Here is a 15,431-nt window from a genome sequence, read left to right as displayed (position 1 = left end):
GTTGGTTGAGCTCAGTGTACTACTAAGGGTTTTCATCTTTTTGTTTTTTTAAGACGATTAATAAACTAGCTTTTTAACTTTTGTTAATGAAGGGTAGGCCTACTGTTTGTATGAATTTGGGCTCTATCGTCCCAGAGTCTGTTTAGGCTATTTCTTTCTCGACAAGCTGACCAATAGAATATGTAAACTTTTCTACTATGGTGGATTTGTAGATTGACATCATAGGAAAGCAAATGACTATTACTGTAAAGAGAAGACAATGAAAATACACATCTGTCCTTTAGTTATCAGAATTCTCAACTTAATTGAGCGAACAACAGTAGGCCTATAACCTATCTTATTGGCACCAGTGGAGAGCATCCGCCACATCCCCGGTTATTGCGCATATTCACTCTATCATTGTTGGGTCGGTGCCACTTAAGTTTGTTTTTGGACAATCATTTCCTCCTCCAGTTTAGATGGACGTCATGTTCTATTTGTCTCCCCCCGTTCTCGTAGGCCTATTATATGGACAACGTCATTTTTATTGATCTGTTTGTCAGTGTCAGCAAAGTACCCTGTAATGTGTCGTATTAAAAAAAAATTCTGCTAATGTCTCCAGTCACAAAGTTGAGTAGAATTGCATGAAATGTTTCTGAAATAGCCCAGGCCTCTACACTATCTGCGCTCAGCCATGCATTGAACGGTCTTTTTTGCAAACAGTGATTGAGTTATATTATTAGCCTAAATTATGACACTTCAATCTACTCATCACATTACAAATAGTAGGCTATCTTACACAAGCCTGCAAATGTGATGATTCATGGAATGCTTTATTATAGAGATGCATTTTTATGGTGAAAATGTTCTTCCCCAAACTTGAAACTCCGGCTCTGCCTATGCATACATAGGCTAGTGATTTTGCTGTTCTTTACTTGTCTTGTTGGCTGAGGAAAAGTAAATGTGAACAGTTATTCTAACGTCTTCAAAGTGCAAGGAAAGGACACATGTCATTGCATCCTCAACTTGAATGTCCTGTTAAGATTAATTACCATAATCTAAATGTGATTTCTGTCATTCTGGGATGCCCTAGTCAGCTTACGCACCCAATGCATATGGGGTCCAGTGTATTTCTCAAATGTCCGGTAAATTTAAAATGCTGCCGGTCAAATTTCTGGCGCTACGTTTTCATAACTGAAACCCTGGTACTGCTGTACCCGTGTAGACACCCCGGTCTTAATTACAGCACAGCAGGCTTCTCTCTCTCACACGCAATCTATCTCTCAGGACATGGGTGATCTCGCTCTTTTCTTCTGCTCTGTCACTCTTTCTGTCATGCCCTCTGTTTTTTTTCTCTCTCTCTCTCCAGTTGTATGTGATGTGGTCTCCCCCTCTTGGCTTCATCATGTTATTTGGTAGACAGTACGTACAAGGTACGCTCCACACACTGATTAGTGTCATTGTAATGGGTCATGATGAGGTGAATCACTGTTGTTTCTGTAGACAGATGGCTGGCTGATTTACAGGGGAGGGGAGGGGGGTGAAATTAACTGTCTTCTGGGGAACACTGTAGCTGTGTGTGTCACTCTCTCCCTCAAACAAACACACAGCCTTGAATGAAATGACTACTTGCTTAGAAGTGTTTTATTATGCTCGTAAAGCAAGGGATACCTTTCTGTTAACTTGTGTGGGAATTCCATGATTCCACAGTATATTGTTGGACAGTATGTTTGAATATCCTGTCTCATGGCAAATTTATCCACCGTGTCTAAGTTGATATCAGTTTGTTGTGGGAGATGAATATCCACTGTTTCTAGTAGGATTTCTTTCAGCCAACAGCTCCGTCTCTGATCAAACATTTTTTATAGGCCTTCCTATTGGCCGCAGAGACAAAGTGTTGGTTGTTTTAAAGCTAAACATAACAAAATCAATGGGGCCCCATGCCATGGCATTTTGAGAATTTTAGATTCTCCCTGACTGTCTAGTTTTTATTTAGGTGATTGTTAGTTCTCAAAGGTTATCTTATTTTAAAAATATTTTTTTATATCTCATTTAAGTTTACACTGAAAATGTTTACCAACCTGAATTTTTTTATTAACAATATAGCAGCGGCGGCCACAAGCCTTGTGAAGAAGGAATGGATAGCTTGGTCCTCCCCTTCTTATAGCACTGTCTTATAAATTATCTATTTCCCTCTCTCTCTCTCTCCTTTCTCTCTCTGCGTTGACAAAAGGCTGGCTGGTGTGGATACTTTTGTATTGGCCTAGTCTAGACGTGCTGTGTGTGTGTGCAGCAGCATGGTGGGGAGGGAGGGATAGAGAGAGGGAGGGATAGAGAGAGGGAGGGATAGAGAGAGGGAGGGATAGAGAGAGGGAGGGATAGAGAGAGGGAGGGATAGAGAGAGGGAGGGATAGAGAGAGGGAGGGATAGAGAGAGGGAGGGATAGAGAGAGGGAGGGATAGAGAGAGGGAGGGATAGAGAGAGGGAGGGATAGAGAGAGGGAGGGATAGAGAGAGGGAGGGATAGAGAGAGGGAGGGATAGAGAGAGGGAGGGATAGAGAGAGGGAGGGAGGGATAGAGAGAGGGAGGGATAGAGAGAGGGAGGGAGGGATAGAGAGAGGGAGGGATAGAGAGAGAGGGAGGGAGGGATAGAGAGAGAGGGAGGGAGGGATAGAGAGAGAGGGATAGGGAGAGAGAGGGGGAGAGAAGCCCTTGGTTTGGTGGGGGTAGGCAGGCGTTGGTTCACAAGATCAGCCCGAAGGGGGGGAGGGGCAGGGTGAAATGGAAGGAGGAAGGGAGGGGGTTGGGGTGCCAAAGGTGTAGAGGAGACAGCTTCTGAGTGTAATGTTTACTGTTTAATATTTGTTTATTTCACTTTTGTTTACTATCTACTTCACTTGCTTTGGTAATGTTAACATACATTTCCCATGCCAATAAAGCCCTTAAATTGAAATGGAATTGAGAGAGAGGGAGGGACCTCCAAGCTATTGATGGGGAAAAGAAAAGGGAGGGGTGGAGTGAGCGTAGGGAGTGGGAGGGGTAACAAGCTGTGGGCTGAGACTAGTGCTCAATGAGGAAGCGGAACAGCAGAGCCATTTTCACCGTTGAATAACCACCGCACGCCGCTTGCTGTGTGTTTGAGAGAGAGAGAAGAGCTTCGAGAGAAAGGAAAGAAGCAAGCTCTCCTCCTGGATTTTTTTTACCGGAGCCCTCTCCTCCTTCCTTTCTCTCTCTTGCTGCTTGTGTGTGTGAGTGGGGGAGGCCCGGGGTGGACACACACAATGGGGCGAGGAGCCTGTGGCTACTGGGCCGTTTTGCTGCTGCTGAGAGGGGGAGGGGGTAGAGCGAAGGAGACCGGCACACACAGCTAACTCAGCCAGCCGGCTCCAGCCAGGCCTTCAGAGGCACAATCTTACCCCGCTCCCTGGCTCTATTTTATTTTTCATTTATTTTAATTTTTCAAGGAATACCCCTCACTTAAACCTGGATCTATGGATTAATCATGTGTGTGGATTATTGTGGATGGATTTTGTGAAACGGATCTAGATTGGAACCTTGAACAGAACCGATCTCTCTCTTCCTGTGTTTGTGGGGAAAGGAGAGAAAGGGAGCCAAACTTCTCCTGTTTTCTTTTTTTTTGCTTTGTGTTGAGGGAAGCTTCTAGATGGATTACAAGATGCATGCCAAGTCTAACGATCTGCTGGATTTTCAGACTCTGGATGCCCTCTTGGAAAAAATGGCACATTATTCTTCTGTCTCTGTGAAAAGGTAACGTTTGGCCGATACAGATACAAAAATAAAGAGGCTTCCATGTTCCCCATTCAAGGGAGACTTTCTCATAATATTAGGGGGTTGTATTTGTTGTGGCAGCAGGGCCATAAAAAAGTGTCCTGATTCCTGGAAATGCCTTGTTGAATGAACTGGTCCTGTGAGTTAAGCCTGGGAGGGAGAAAGAGAGCAAGGGGGGGTCCTTTAGCTCCAGTTCTGTGTGTTTTGTTTACAAAGTGACTCCTACGTGAGTGTTATCACTCTCTCCACTCCAGTCTTGGTGTGTGTTCTCCTCACCCTAGCCTTACGTCCTGGCTTTTTCTCCACTATAAACAGATTGTTGTTTTCTGTATTGAAACTTTACACTCCTGTTGAACACAACCCTGTGTGTTTGGTGCACCTAGATGGTCAGTCAGTTAGCGACAGTGTCACTGGGAGTGTTTCACCACAGTGTTCTGTGACCTCGACCGAACACAAACCCAACCTGATAATGTATGCGTGTCGCCAGAAGCAGTGTGTGTCTCTGTGTTAGGGTTGGGCCGATAGACTATATGATAATATTCAGTACTGGTGATATTTGAACTTTACAAATCATAACTGTGCAATTTTATCAGTTAGTATGTATCAATATGTTCAAAATGAAGTCTAAATGAATAAACCCTGTATTTTTTCTTTTTTTTTCTCGCCATTAGTGTGTTTTTTTTATGAGAAGGTGACTATACTATCATAAATTGTCATTAACAATGCAAAACGATATCAGATATCTGCAATATTTGGAGTAGCATATCGTGGAATAGGTCTCGTGAGAGAGGACACATGCCTCTGACTCAGTTGGGCCCCCTCTTCAAGTAAAAAAAGAGCGAGAGATCAGACATGACGCATGCCTCTGACTCAGTTGGGCCCCCTCTTCAAGTAAAAAAAATAAATAAACAAAGTGGGTTTGTGTTCCATGAATGGCATGCCAGATGCGTGGGTGAGCCTGCATGCACGTGGGTGAGAGCAGTGCTCAGCTGAAGTGAGAGGTAGGTTGCGTCCCAAATCGCACTGCGTCCCTTGTCCAAACTAATGCACTCTGTAAGGCAGGGTTCTCTAACTGGCGGCTTTTATTTATTTGGCCCCCGCCATTTCCAATATCTTCAAATGCAGGATTTTTGGGGGGCATTTTCATTGTTGGACATAAAAGATGTAAAAACAGCAGGTAATCAGCTCCAATTGATTTTAATTTAGGAAATCCTTTCCCAAGTATTCCCACGCATAATAGAGAGACACGTGATCGTATTCAAATTTAAGCAAGGTTTGAAATGATTGTTTTAGTCAAATATATATCTGTTTGGGCTTCTTGTGTTCAATTTGCACTCTACTAATTATTTGCAATTATGTTCTGGCACCTCTACCATCCGCTCCCGAAAAAATTGGCCTCCGGCTGAATCTAGTTAATGATCCCTGATGTAGGGAATAGGTCGTTATTTGGGACACAGACGTAGCCTAATTCCTGGCCAGGCTGATCTAAAGCATGCGGTGCCCATTGCAGACCCCCACTGGGTGAAGATGTGACGGTCCACTCCGCTGTCTGACGCACAACATACTGTAGATGCCACAGATTCAACCTCTCTTGGACTGACGGAAAGAGTTCAAATGAAATAGGCTAGGCCCATTAGTCTATAGGCCGTAAACTTCCCTCAACCTCATCAAACCAATAGTTTATTTCTCTGTTTCGCAATGATAAAATGCAGATTTTTGTGGCATGACTAGAGTTCACTACAGTTTGTGTCCAAATATGATATTCCAGAATGAAGAGCACTTCTGAGTCATGGTGGTAAATCAATGTCACTGCGTGTCGTTGTTTTCATTAGAGCGCTTGTGTGTTGCCAAAGCGACCACTGCACGTAGCAGCAGTGGTACACTGGAGAGGTACTGCGGCTCCTTGGTCCCTGGAAAAACGAGGGAGATCATAGCAAATGTTATTGGTCACATACACATATTTAGCAGAAGTTCTTGCGGGTGTAGCGAAATGCTTGTGTTCCTAGCTCCAACAGTGCAGTGGTATCTAACAATTCACAACAATACACTCAAATCGAAAAGTAAAATAATGGAATTAAATATTAGATTGAGCAATGTCGGCGTGGCATTGACTAAAATACAGTAGAATAGAATACAGTATATACATATGAGATGAGTAAAGCAGTATGTAAACATTATTAAAGTGACTAGTGGTCCATTTATTAAAGTAGCCAGTGATTCCAAGTCCTTGTATATAGGGCAAAAGAGGAGAGGGATTGATAGATGAGGGAGCTCGGAGAAGGAGTGGTGGTCTGGGCCGTGTTGTAGTCACATGAATGGTCCCTTTGCTCTCAGGCAAAAAAAGAAAAGGCAGCATCCCAATTGGCACCATATTCCCTTGAACATGGCCCAGTAGTGAACCCATAGGGCTCTGGTCAAAAGTAGGGCTGTGAACGTTTAAACATTAAAACGTTTAAACGAAATTGAAATGATCAACGTTAAGAAAAATCCCTAACCGAAAAACCGATGTTTTTTTGACGTAGATGCAGAAAGTAAACCGCATTGGGGGTCGATTTCCGCAACAACTAAGAGCATTGAAGCGCGAGGCTAAACCAATCCGCTGTTTTGGTGCCGTGGCTACCACACTGTGCACATGTCAAAATCCTAGCCTATTCATTGATGATAGGTCCTGCTTTACTAATGTTGTGAGACATTGCAAGCCAAGAAATTGCGAAATGCAGCATTCTATTGCGAGATACAGCTTTTGATTGCCGATAGTCAGAACCATGCACTAGTTCTATCGGCCTGGTGGCTGACCTGCTTATACTGTGCCCCTCCCCTCTCTCTCTGTCCTTTGCTATGAAAGATGCAAGTGTTTGTGTTCTCGGAAGTATGGCAACTAATCAGTCTCCTCCGTTCCAAAAGTACAGAATCTTAGGAGTCGATTCCTAGCGGAATTTAATTTTAACACTCAGAAATGGTGGTCGACACTGGGAGTTGACGTGCCAGGAGTCAAGGAATCAATTATTTTTGGAGTCTACTCTCCACCACTGTCATCGTCGTTAAGTTGGAAAAAATGGCAGGGAAAGACAAGCGACAGCAGTGAAGTCCTGTTTGGCAATACTGTGAGAAGTTAAATGAGAAAGAAATGTCAACTTTACGAGGTGGAATTGAGGTACAGTAATGGTAGTACAGGTGCAATGCTTAACCATCTGAAAGGGACGCACCGTGAGAGCCAGACCGTTGCTGGCAGCAGCACAGCTGCATTGTGAATTTACATGGAATTATTACGGAAAAACGATGTAACTTTTTTTTGCAGTTTAAATGTCAAGAACATTTTTCCATTTGGTCACATCCCTAGTCACAAGAAGTCCACTTTTTTTTGCCATTTGGGACCTACTCATAGCCGCATGTCTCTTACTTACTGCACTGGTGTGTAGTGGGATCCTCTGGCCTAGGTTCCTACTGGCTGCAGCTACCTCCCCTCCCCAGGAAAACATGAATGATTATTTACTTTCTAGATGGAATAGATTAGCCTAGTCGATGCAGTACATCTATTTTGTAACCTAACATGAGGTGTGTCCCAAATGGCACCCTATTCCCTGTGGCTCTGATCAAAAAGTAGTGCACTATATAAGGAATAGGGTGCCATTTAGGCCAAGTTTTTTTTTTTTTTTTTCTCTGGTTTTCAAGTGACAGTCAATGGCAGAACCTGATTTCCTGGCTATGACTAGGCCCCTCGGTAACCAGAGCCACTTCCTCCCCTCTCTCCCAACGTTCCTTGGCAGTCTGTGATGATCTATGTCCAGGTCAAAGGTAAACTGTTATTTCAGAGCCCAGGGCAGTGGGAGTGTGTGGTAAGACACACACACACACACACCAGTAGGCAGGAAGTCCGCCAGCGGCAGTGTTTTGCACCAAGACAGAGCGTGGGTTGCATCCCGAAAAGGAACCCTATTCCCTACATAGTGCACTACCTTTGACTAGGGCCCATACTCAACTAGCCAATTCCACTCCTGATTTTTTTTGACATTTACATGTCTATTGTCTGTTGGACTACCAGTGTGAACAGGTTCCTCTTGCCAATTGAAACCAAACCTGTGTTACTGTCACTTATCAGGCCATAGATGTGAAGTAGGAAGGTGAGAATGGGCCGAAGTAGAGCTGATTAGGGAACACGTCTCAAATGGCACCCTATTCCCTATAGTGAGCTTCTTTTGAACTGGTCAGAAGTATTGCACTACATAAGGAATATGGTGCCATTTGGGATGCAGCCTAGGTGTAAAAAAAAAAAAAAAAAAAAGAGGGAGTGGGGGGGGTTAGCTAAATAAACATCTCTTCAAACATGGGAAACTGCAGGAAAACCTGGTGAATACCAACGGGACTTGTGTGGTCTCTCTTTGCCTGAGCTAATCGTGTTTGCTCTGTGTCATCTTATCTGGTCAAATAGATTCAGTCAGCAGTTAGTTGAGGTTTTAAATCATCGCACTAAACTAGACCCAGTAGTGGAGCAATAGCACAGAGAAATTGTGTACTTTGTACTGTGTGTGTCCCTGGACTTCCTGATCGTTGCTACCTGGCTGTTGTGAACCATCTGGTGGTGCTGTGTGTACGTTGGCAGGTTCCTGTTCCCAGAAAACACTGCTTCCCGGACCAGCTGGAGCATCAGCCTGGTGTTGTGGCTAGCTAGAAGCTACTTAACGAACAGCCTCTGTCCCCATAGAGGGAGCCTTCCCGTCTGTCCCTGAGCTGTCAGTCTGTACCTGCCACAGACGCCTCCCCCATCCTCTGTCCTCCTCCTGTGTCTGTCGATGCTGGGTGGCGTTCTAGGTGGTGTTCTTCCGTTTAAAACGGTGAGGGACCTGTCCCGGATTTGTCCATTATGTCCAATGAGAAAACGCAAATTTTCATTGCAAACACATGCAACACATATTTTTAAATGTTTTCCTTTGCGTGCCCCAATGAACACGACCCTGTTGTTCTTTGCGGAGGGCCTGTCAGTTCCTTCCTTAGTCGTCCTCCTCCTGTCTGCTGCTACTGCTGCTTGGTCCCATTGTCTGTCCCTGTCAACCTCTTCTGTGCTGCAGCCTCAGTTGACCGCACACAAACACACACACACACTGTACAACACACACACACTGTACAACACACACACACTGTACAACACACACACACTGTACAACACACACACACTGTACAACACACACACACACACACACTGTACAACACACACACACACACACACTGTACAACACACACACACACTGTACAACACACACACACACACTGTACAACACACACACACTGTACAACACACACACACACTGTACAACACACACACACACACACACACACTACAACACACACACACTGTACAACACACACACACACACACACTGTACAACACACACACACACACTGTACAACACACACACACACTGTCTTTACTACCCACATGTATTGTCAGGAGGAGCCCCAGCTTCTCCCTCCTTTTAAAGTTGCATGGCACCAAAGCCACCACTGTGCCCAATCTGCGGTCTCTAGCTGCAATCTCTCTTAATGCCAGATAGTTATTAGGCTTTTATTCTCTTAAATGAATGGCAATACAAAATAAATCAATACAGTTGAGAATAGCGATACTGGCACAAGAACCCAGTATAGGGCCCTATAAAATCTGCTTTGCTAAATGTATTGAACTTAATAGAAAATGTATTATTTTGCCCAAGATAATTGTAAGACATGATTAAAATGCATCAGTGATTAGTATTGTCTTTCAACTTTCTGAAGAGGCAACGTCACACCCTGCGTGTGCACGTTTGTCTACCACTTTGTGTAGCCGTTAGCAATGATACTAATGTAATGACTGGTTATATGCATCAATCCAGTAGTCGTTTTGATTTGCAAACTCAATCACATGAGCGCTACAGAAACATTGCTAACCAAACAACAGTCTCTGGCTGGTGTGCAGTTAGTTGAATTAAAGGGTAACAACTGAAAGCAGGAAAAACAAAACGGAATTTGTGGGAAAACTACGTAATCATGCAAAAGATTAAACCGATTTTATGCAGTGCACCACTCATTTCCACTAGAGAGTTATGTAGATCTTTATCTCTGGTTGCAGCCCTCTATTTGGTCATCAGTAGGGAGAAGGCATGGGAACACTGGGTTCCACCAGCAGCCAGATGATGCCAAACGTACCCCCCACACACACACACACACAAAACCTCCCACATCCTGAAACACTCCAGAGACCAGAGACTTCCAAGGAATGGGATTGTCTGCGTATTACCAGGGACCCGCATAAACCATTACAGCAACAGTCACACAGGCCCCTGCCAAAAAAACCTCAGTGATGGCTAACCTCTAACCCACCTCTGATCTCTCTCACACACACAGGGTTGGGGTCAATTTCAGTTCCAGTCAATTCCGAATGTAAACCGAATTCCAATGAAAAAAGGGTCTATTTATGAAGGGCCGGGGGGAGGCCCGGAGGAGGGCAGTGCCCCCCTTTGGACTCAGAGATTTTTGAATTTTTGAACACCTGTAACTGCCATTTCCTCCAATCTAGAGCAAAAAAAAATCATTGTATATATTTTGTTGATTTTTTTACATAGTGGCGCAGCGCCTCTTGCATTCTTTGGGGAGAACCCTGAAACCAGAGCTCAGAACAGGGCTGATTTATCTTCCTGTAAGGCTGCTGTGTGAGTGAGCCACTCTCACCCCCCCCCCCCCGTGCGCACGGAGGAGGGAGAGATGCGTTGTGAGAAGCACAAGCATATGACCGTTGCTCAAAATGCAATTGTGGAGAAAAACACAGTTTTCAAAGCAACTACTGTTCTAGTTATAGCGAGAAGTGTCATAGCTTTCTGTGAGTATATCATGTATTTCTCACCTCTTAATATTGAGTTCATGGCACCACTTTAGAACCGGAGTAGGCTGTAGGAGCCTATGGTTTTGATGTGCCTGCAGAGCGCGCCATTCACAGTGAATAAGCCTACTAAGTGTCTAGGCCTAGCGCGGGAAAGTTTTGAGGACAATAGCCTACATTTACTGATAGATTAATCAATTAGCCTACATGGCCATCTAGCAACAATATCATATTTAGAGTTAGCAGTCTAGCTAAGTGTTTTGAGTTCCCACTTCCTCAGGTGGTGACGACTCTAGCCTAGGTCAATATGCACAAAGATGTCTGCAAATTCTCTGAAGAGGCAAAAATACATCTGATAATTCTGGATCCTATTTAGACAGGTTGCACATCAAAATATCAATAATGCATTTCCTGGATATGTTAGATGAAATAGCTTACGTTTTGAATCATAGGCTACCATCTCAGTTGTCTGTCTTTAATTTGCTCTATCTGTTGCGTTCCCATGGAAAACCAGGTTTTGGTGTGTGTGTGTCGGTGTGTGTGTGTCGGCCGGTGTGTGTGTGTGTGTGTCGGCCGGTGTGTGTGTGTGTCGGCCGGTGTGTGTGTGTGTCGGCCGGTGTGTGTGTGTGTCGGTGTGTGTGTGTGTCGGTGTGTGTGTGTCGGCCGGTGTGTGTGTGTTGGCCGGTGTGCGTGTCAGCTGGTGTGTGTGTGTGTGTTTGTGTGTGTGTGTCGGTGGGTGTGTGTGTATGTGTCGGCGGGGCTGTGTGTGTTGGCGGGTGTGTGGTAGTGTGACCTTTGGTTGCCCCTGCTTGAGAGAGCTGCTCTCCCTGTCCTCCCCATCTGTGTCCGTCCCTCATTATAACCTGACGTGTAATGTGGTGTGGGAGTGCTGATCTAGGATAAGGTCCCCCTGTCCATGTAGTCCTAATCTTATTTGTTGTAATCTTAAAGGAAAAACTGATCCTAAATCAGCACTCCTAGTACTCTGAGATGCTTGATGCGGTTCCTGGTCTGATGCGGTCGTGTGACCTCTCATTGGTCCTGCTGTACAGAGCCTTCTCTCTCCTTAGCCTCTCCATCGACCCGGTTACTATTACCATTTACCACAGCCTTCATGTGGAGCTGCCGTCGAAGCCATGCTTTTTAATGTCGAGCCCTGTCTGCCTTTAATGGGCCTTTAGTAGGGATGTGCATCTTTCCCTTTCAAGATGATTTGATATGTATCTAGATACATGGGATACGATACAGGAACGATACGTTTTAGTTTGAAGTTATTTGGTGCGATTCGGTTTGATTAGAGAATGGATCGATGCTGTTCGATGCGATGTGTTTCGACGCACTAACATTTGTTGCATAAACACATACATTTTCCATTCTAAAGTAAAATCTGTCTGAGCTGACCTGTGTGTGTGTGTGTACCACTATCAGATTTTGGGGGGGCAATGTAACCTATGTTTTTTGTCCCCCCACTGGTTCTGAAATATCACCCACTAATTAACTTGTCATTTTTGCAGATTAAGTGTTGGAGCAAGTAATGTATCAATATTTATCGTTTACAAATTAGCTATGACATAGCCAATACTGTGCATTCGGAAAGTATTCAAACCACTTGACTTTTTCCACATTTTGTTACATTACAGCCTTATTCTAAAATGGAATAATTACTTTTTTCCCTCAACAATCTACACACAATACCCCATAATGACAAAGCAAAAACAGTTTTTTTGAAATGTTTGAATTTCTTTTAACTGAAATATCACATTTACATAAGTATTCAGACCCTTTACTCAGTACTTTGTTGAAGCACCTTTGGTAGCGATTACAGCCTCGAGTCTTCTTGGGTATGACACTACAAGCTTGGCACACCTGTATCTGGAGAGTTTCTCCCATTCTTCTCTGCAGATCCTCTCAAGCTCTGTCAGGTTGGATGGGGAGCGTTGCTGCACAGCTATTTTCAGGTCTCTCCAGAGATGTTAGATCGGGTTCAAGTCCGGGCTCTGGCTGGGCCACTCAAGGACATTCAGAGACTTGTCCCTAAATCACTCGTGCGTTGTCTTGGCTGTGTGCTTAGGGTCGTTGTCCTGTTGGAAGGGGAACCTTCACCCCAGTCTGAGGTCCTGAGCACTCTGGAGCAGGTTTTCATCAAGGATCTCTCTGTACTTTGCTCCGTTCATCCTTCCCTCGATCCTGACTAGTCTCCCAGTCCCTGCCGCTGAAAAACATCCCCACAGCATGATGCTGCCACCACCATGCTTCACCGTAGGGATGGTGCCAGGTTTCCTACAGACGTGACGCTTGGCATTCAGGCCAAAGAGTTCAATCTTGGTTTCATCAGACCAGAGAATACTTGTTTCCCATGGTCTGAGAATCCTTTAGGTGCCTTTTGGCAAACTCCAAGCGGGCTGTCATGTGCCTTTTTTACTGAAGAGTGGCCTGATTGGTGGAGTGCTGCAGAGATGGTTGTCCTTCTGGAAGGTTCTCCCATCTCCACAGAGGAACTCTGGAGCTCTGTCAGAGTGACCATCGGGTTCTTTGTCACCTCCCTCCCCTGATTGCTCAGTTTGGCCGGGCGGTCAGCTCTAGGAAGAGTCTTGGTGGTTCCAACCTTCTTCCATTTAAGAATGGTGGAGGCCACTGTGTTCTTGGGGACCTTCATTTTTTGGTACCCTTCCCCAGATCTGTGCCTCGACACAATCCTGTCTCGGAGCTCTACGGACTATTCCTTCGACCTCATGGCTTGGTTTTTGCTCTGACATGCACTGTCAACTGTGGGACCTTAAATAGACGGGTGTGTGCCTTTCCAAATCAAGTTGTAGAAACATCTCAAGGATGATCAATTGAAACAGGATGCACCTGAGCTCAATTTCGAGTATCATAGCAAAGGGTCTGAATACTTATGTTCATAAGGTATTTATTTTTAATTTCTAATACATTTAAGAAATAACTGTTTTCGCTTTGTCAATATGGGGTATTGTGTGTAGATGGATGATTTTGTATTTATTTAATCCATTTTGGAATAAGGCTGTAATGTAACAAAATGTGGAAAAAGACTGAACAACTGGTGTCCCAGTGTGCGAAGCTGGACCCAGCAGCGCCCAGTTTGACTAGGCTACTGATTATTGCCTGGGGTTGTTCGACATGCAAAATTACTGTTGGCTCAATGACGGTCAACACACTTATATGCAGTTCTAAACTGAAGGAGAGGTCAGTTGTTACAAAAATATGAGATATTTTGGGAAGGTAGAAAATGTAATATGAGCAACCAAAAAAAGTGAACTTGCAATTTGTAACGTTTGAATCGATTTTCTGACCGATGCATGCTACATTTGGATCGGTTTGGGGTCCGCGCACCGATGCATTTGTATCTTAAACATTTGAATCGGGGGCCGACGCATATTGATGAATCGTTTAGGAGTTTAGCGTAGCCATGTCACGCAGTCTGACTCAGTTCAACCTCTGAAGCACGTGTCACCCACGGAGTCACCCACAGCACATATATATATATATAATGTGGGATACAAACAGGATGTTGAAATGAAACGTTCATAAAACTTCCTAGATGTTTTACAGCTTTGGGTTTATGGGTGACTAAGTAAAATGACAGTAACATGAAGAACATTGACTCGGGAAGTGCCTATGGTGATGATAATTATGATTCGATGGTGATGATTTAAGTGTTGTGATATGGCTAGGTTTGCGAAGTGGAGGGTATATTACTAGAAACGTTCAGTTTACCAATAAACTACCAGAATTTGGTGAACTTTCAAGGAATAAATGCAAATGTATCAGATGACATCTTGTGGCCTTTTTGGGTACTTCAGATTATCACAGGTGTCTGTAATTATCACTTGCCCTCTGTGTGGCTTTATCACATGTAAAAACAAATATACAGGTAAAAGTCAGTAAATTAGAATATTTTGAAAAACTTGATTTATTTCAGTAATTGCATTCAAAAGGTGTAACTTGTACATTATATTTATTCATTGCACACAGACTGATGCATTCAAATGTTTATTTCATTTAATTTTGATGATTTGAAGTGGCAACAAATGAAAATCCAAAATTCCGTGTGTCACAAAATTAGAATATTACTTAAGGCTAATACAAAAAAGGGATTTTTTAGAAATGTTGGCCAACTGAAAAGTATGAAAATGAAAAATATGAGCATGTACAATACTCAATACTTGGTTGGAGCTCCTTTTGCCTCAATTACTGCATTAATGCGGCGTGGCATGGAGTCGATGAGTTTCTGGCACTGCTCAGGTGTTATGAGAGCCCAGGTTGCTCTGATAGTGGCCTTCAACTCTTCTGCGTTGTTGGGTCTGGCATTCTGCATCTTCCTTTTCACAATACCCCACAGATTTTCTATGGGGCTAAGGTCAGGGGAGTTGGCTGGCCAATTTAGAACAGAAATACCATGGTCCGTAAACCAGGCACGGGTAGATTTTGCGCTGTGTGCAGGCGCCAAGTCCTGTTGGAACCTGAAATCTCCATCTCCATAGAGCAGGTCAGCAGCAGGAAGCATGAAGTGCTCTAAAACTTGCTGGTAGACGGCTGCGTTGACCCTGGATCTCAGGAAACAGAGTGGACCGACACCAGCAGATGACATGGCACCCCAAACCATCACTGATGGTGGAAACTTTACACTAGACTTCAGGCAACGTGGATCCTGTGCCTCTCCTGTCTTCCTCCAGACTCTGGGACCTCGATTTCCAAAGGAAATGCAAAATTTGCTTTCGTCAGAAAACATGACTTTAGACCACTCAGCAGCAGTCCAGCTCTTTTTTTTCCTTAGCCCAGGTGAGACGCTTTTCGC

At 44.2% G+C, this 15,431-nt stretch overlaps 1 protein-coding gene across 1 annotated transcript in view; it reads left to right on the top strand.

Moving 5' to 3' along the window:
* Positions 1-3,042: 3,042 nt before the first annotated feature.
* LOC121569751 (bromodomain-containing protein 4) overlaps positions 3,043-15,431 on the top strand; it is a 35,301-nt gene continuing 22,912 nt past the window's right edge. The window contains 1 exon segment of the mRNA XM_045221031.1: positions 3,043-3,747. Within this exon segment, the coding sequence (XP_045076966.1) occupies positions 3,644-3,747 (104 nt within the window). The 5' untranslated portion in view covers positions 3,043-3,643.

The sequence above is a fragment of the Coregonus clupeaformis genome, chromosome 7 (assembly GCF_020615455.1).
Source record: "Coregonus clupeaformis isolate EN_2021a chromosome 7, ASM2061545v1, whole genome shotgun sequence".
Classification (NCBI taxonomy): Eukaryota; Metazoa; Chordata; class Actinopteri; order Salmoniformes; family Salmonidae; genus Coregonus; species Coregonus clupeaformis.
Note: the sequence above shows the minus strand (reverse complement) of the source record. Positions and strands in the feature narration are given on the sequence as shown.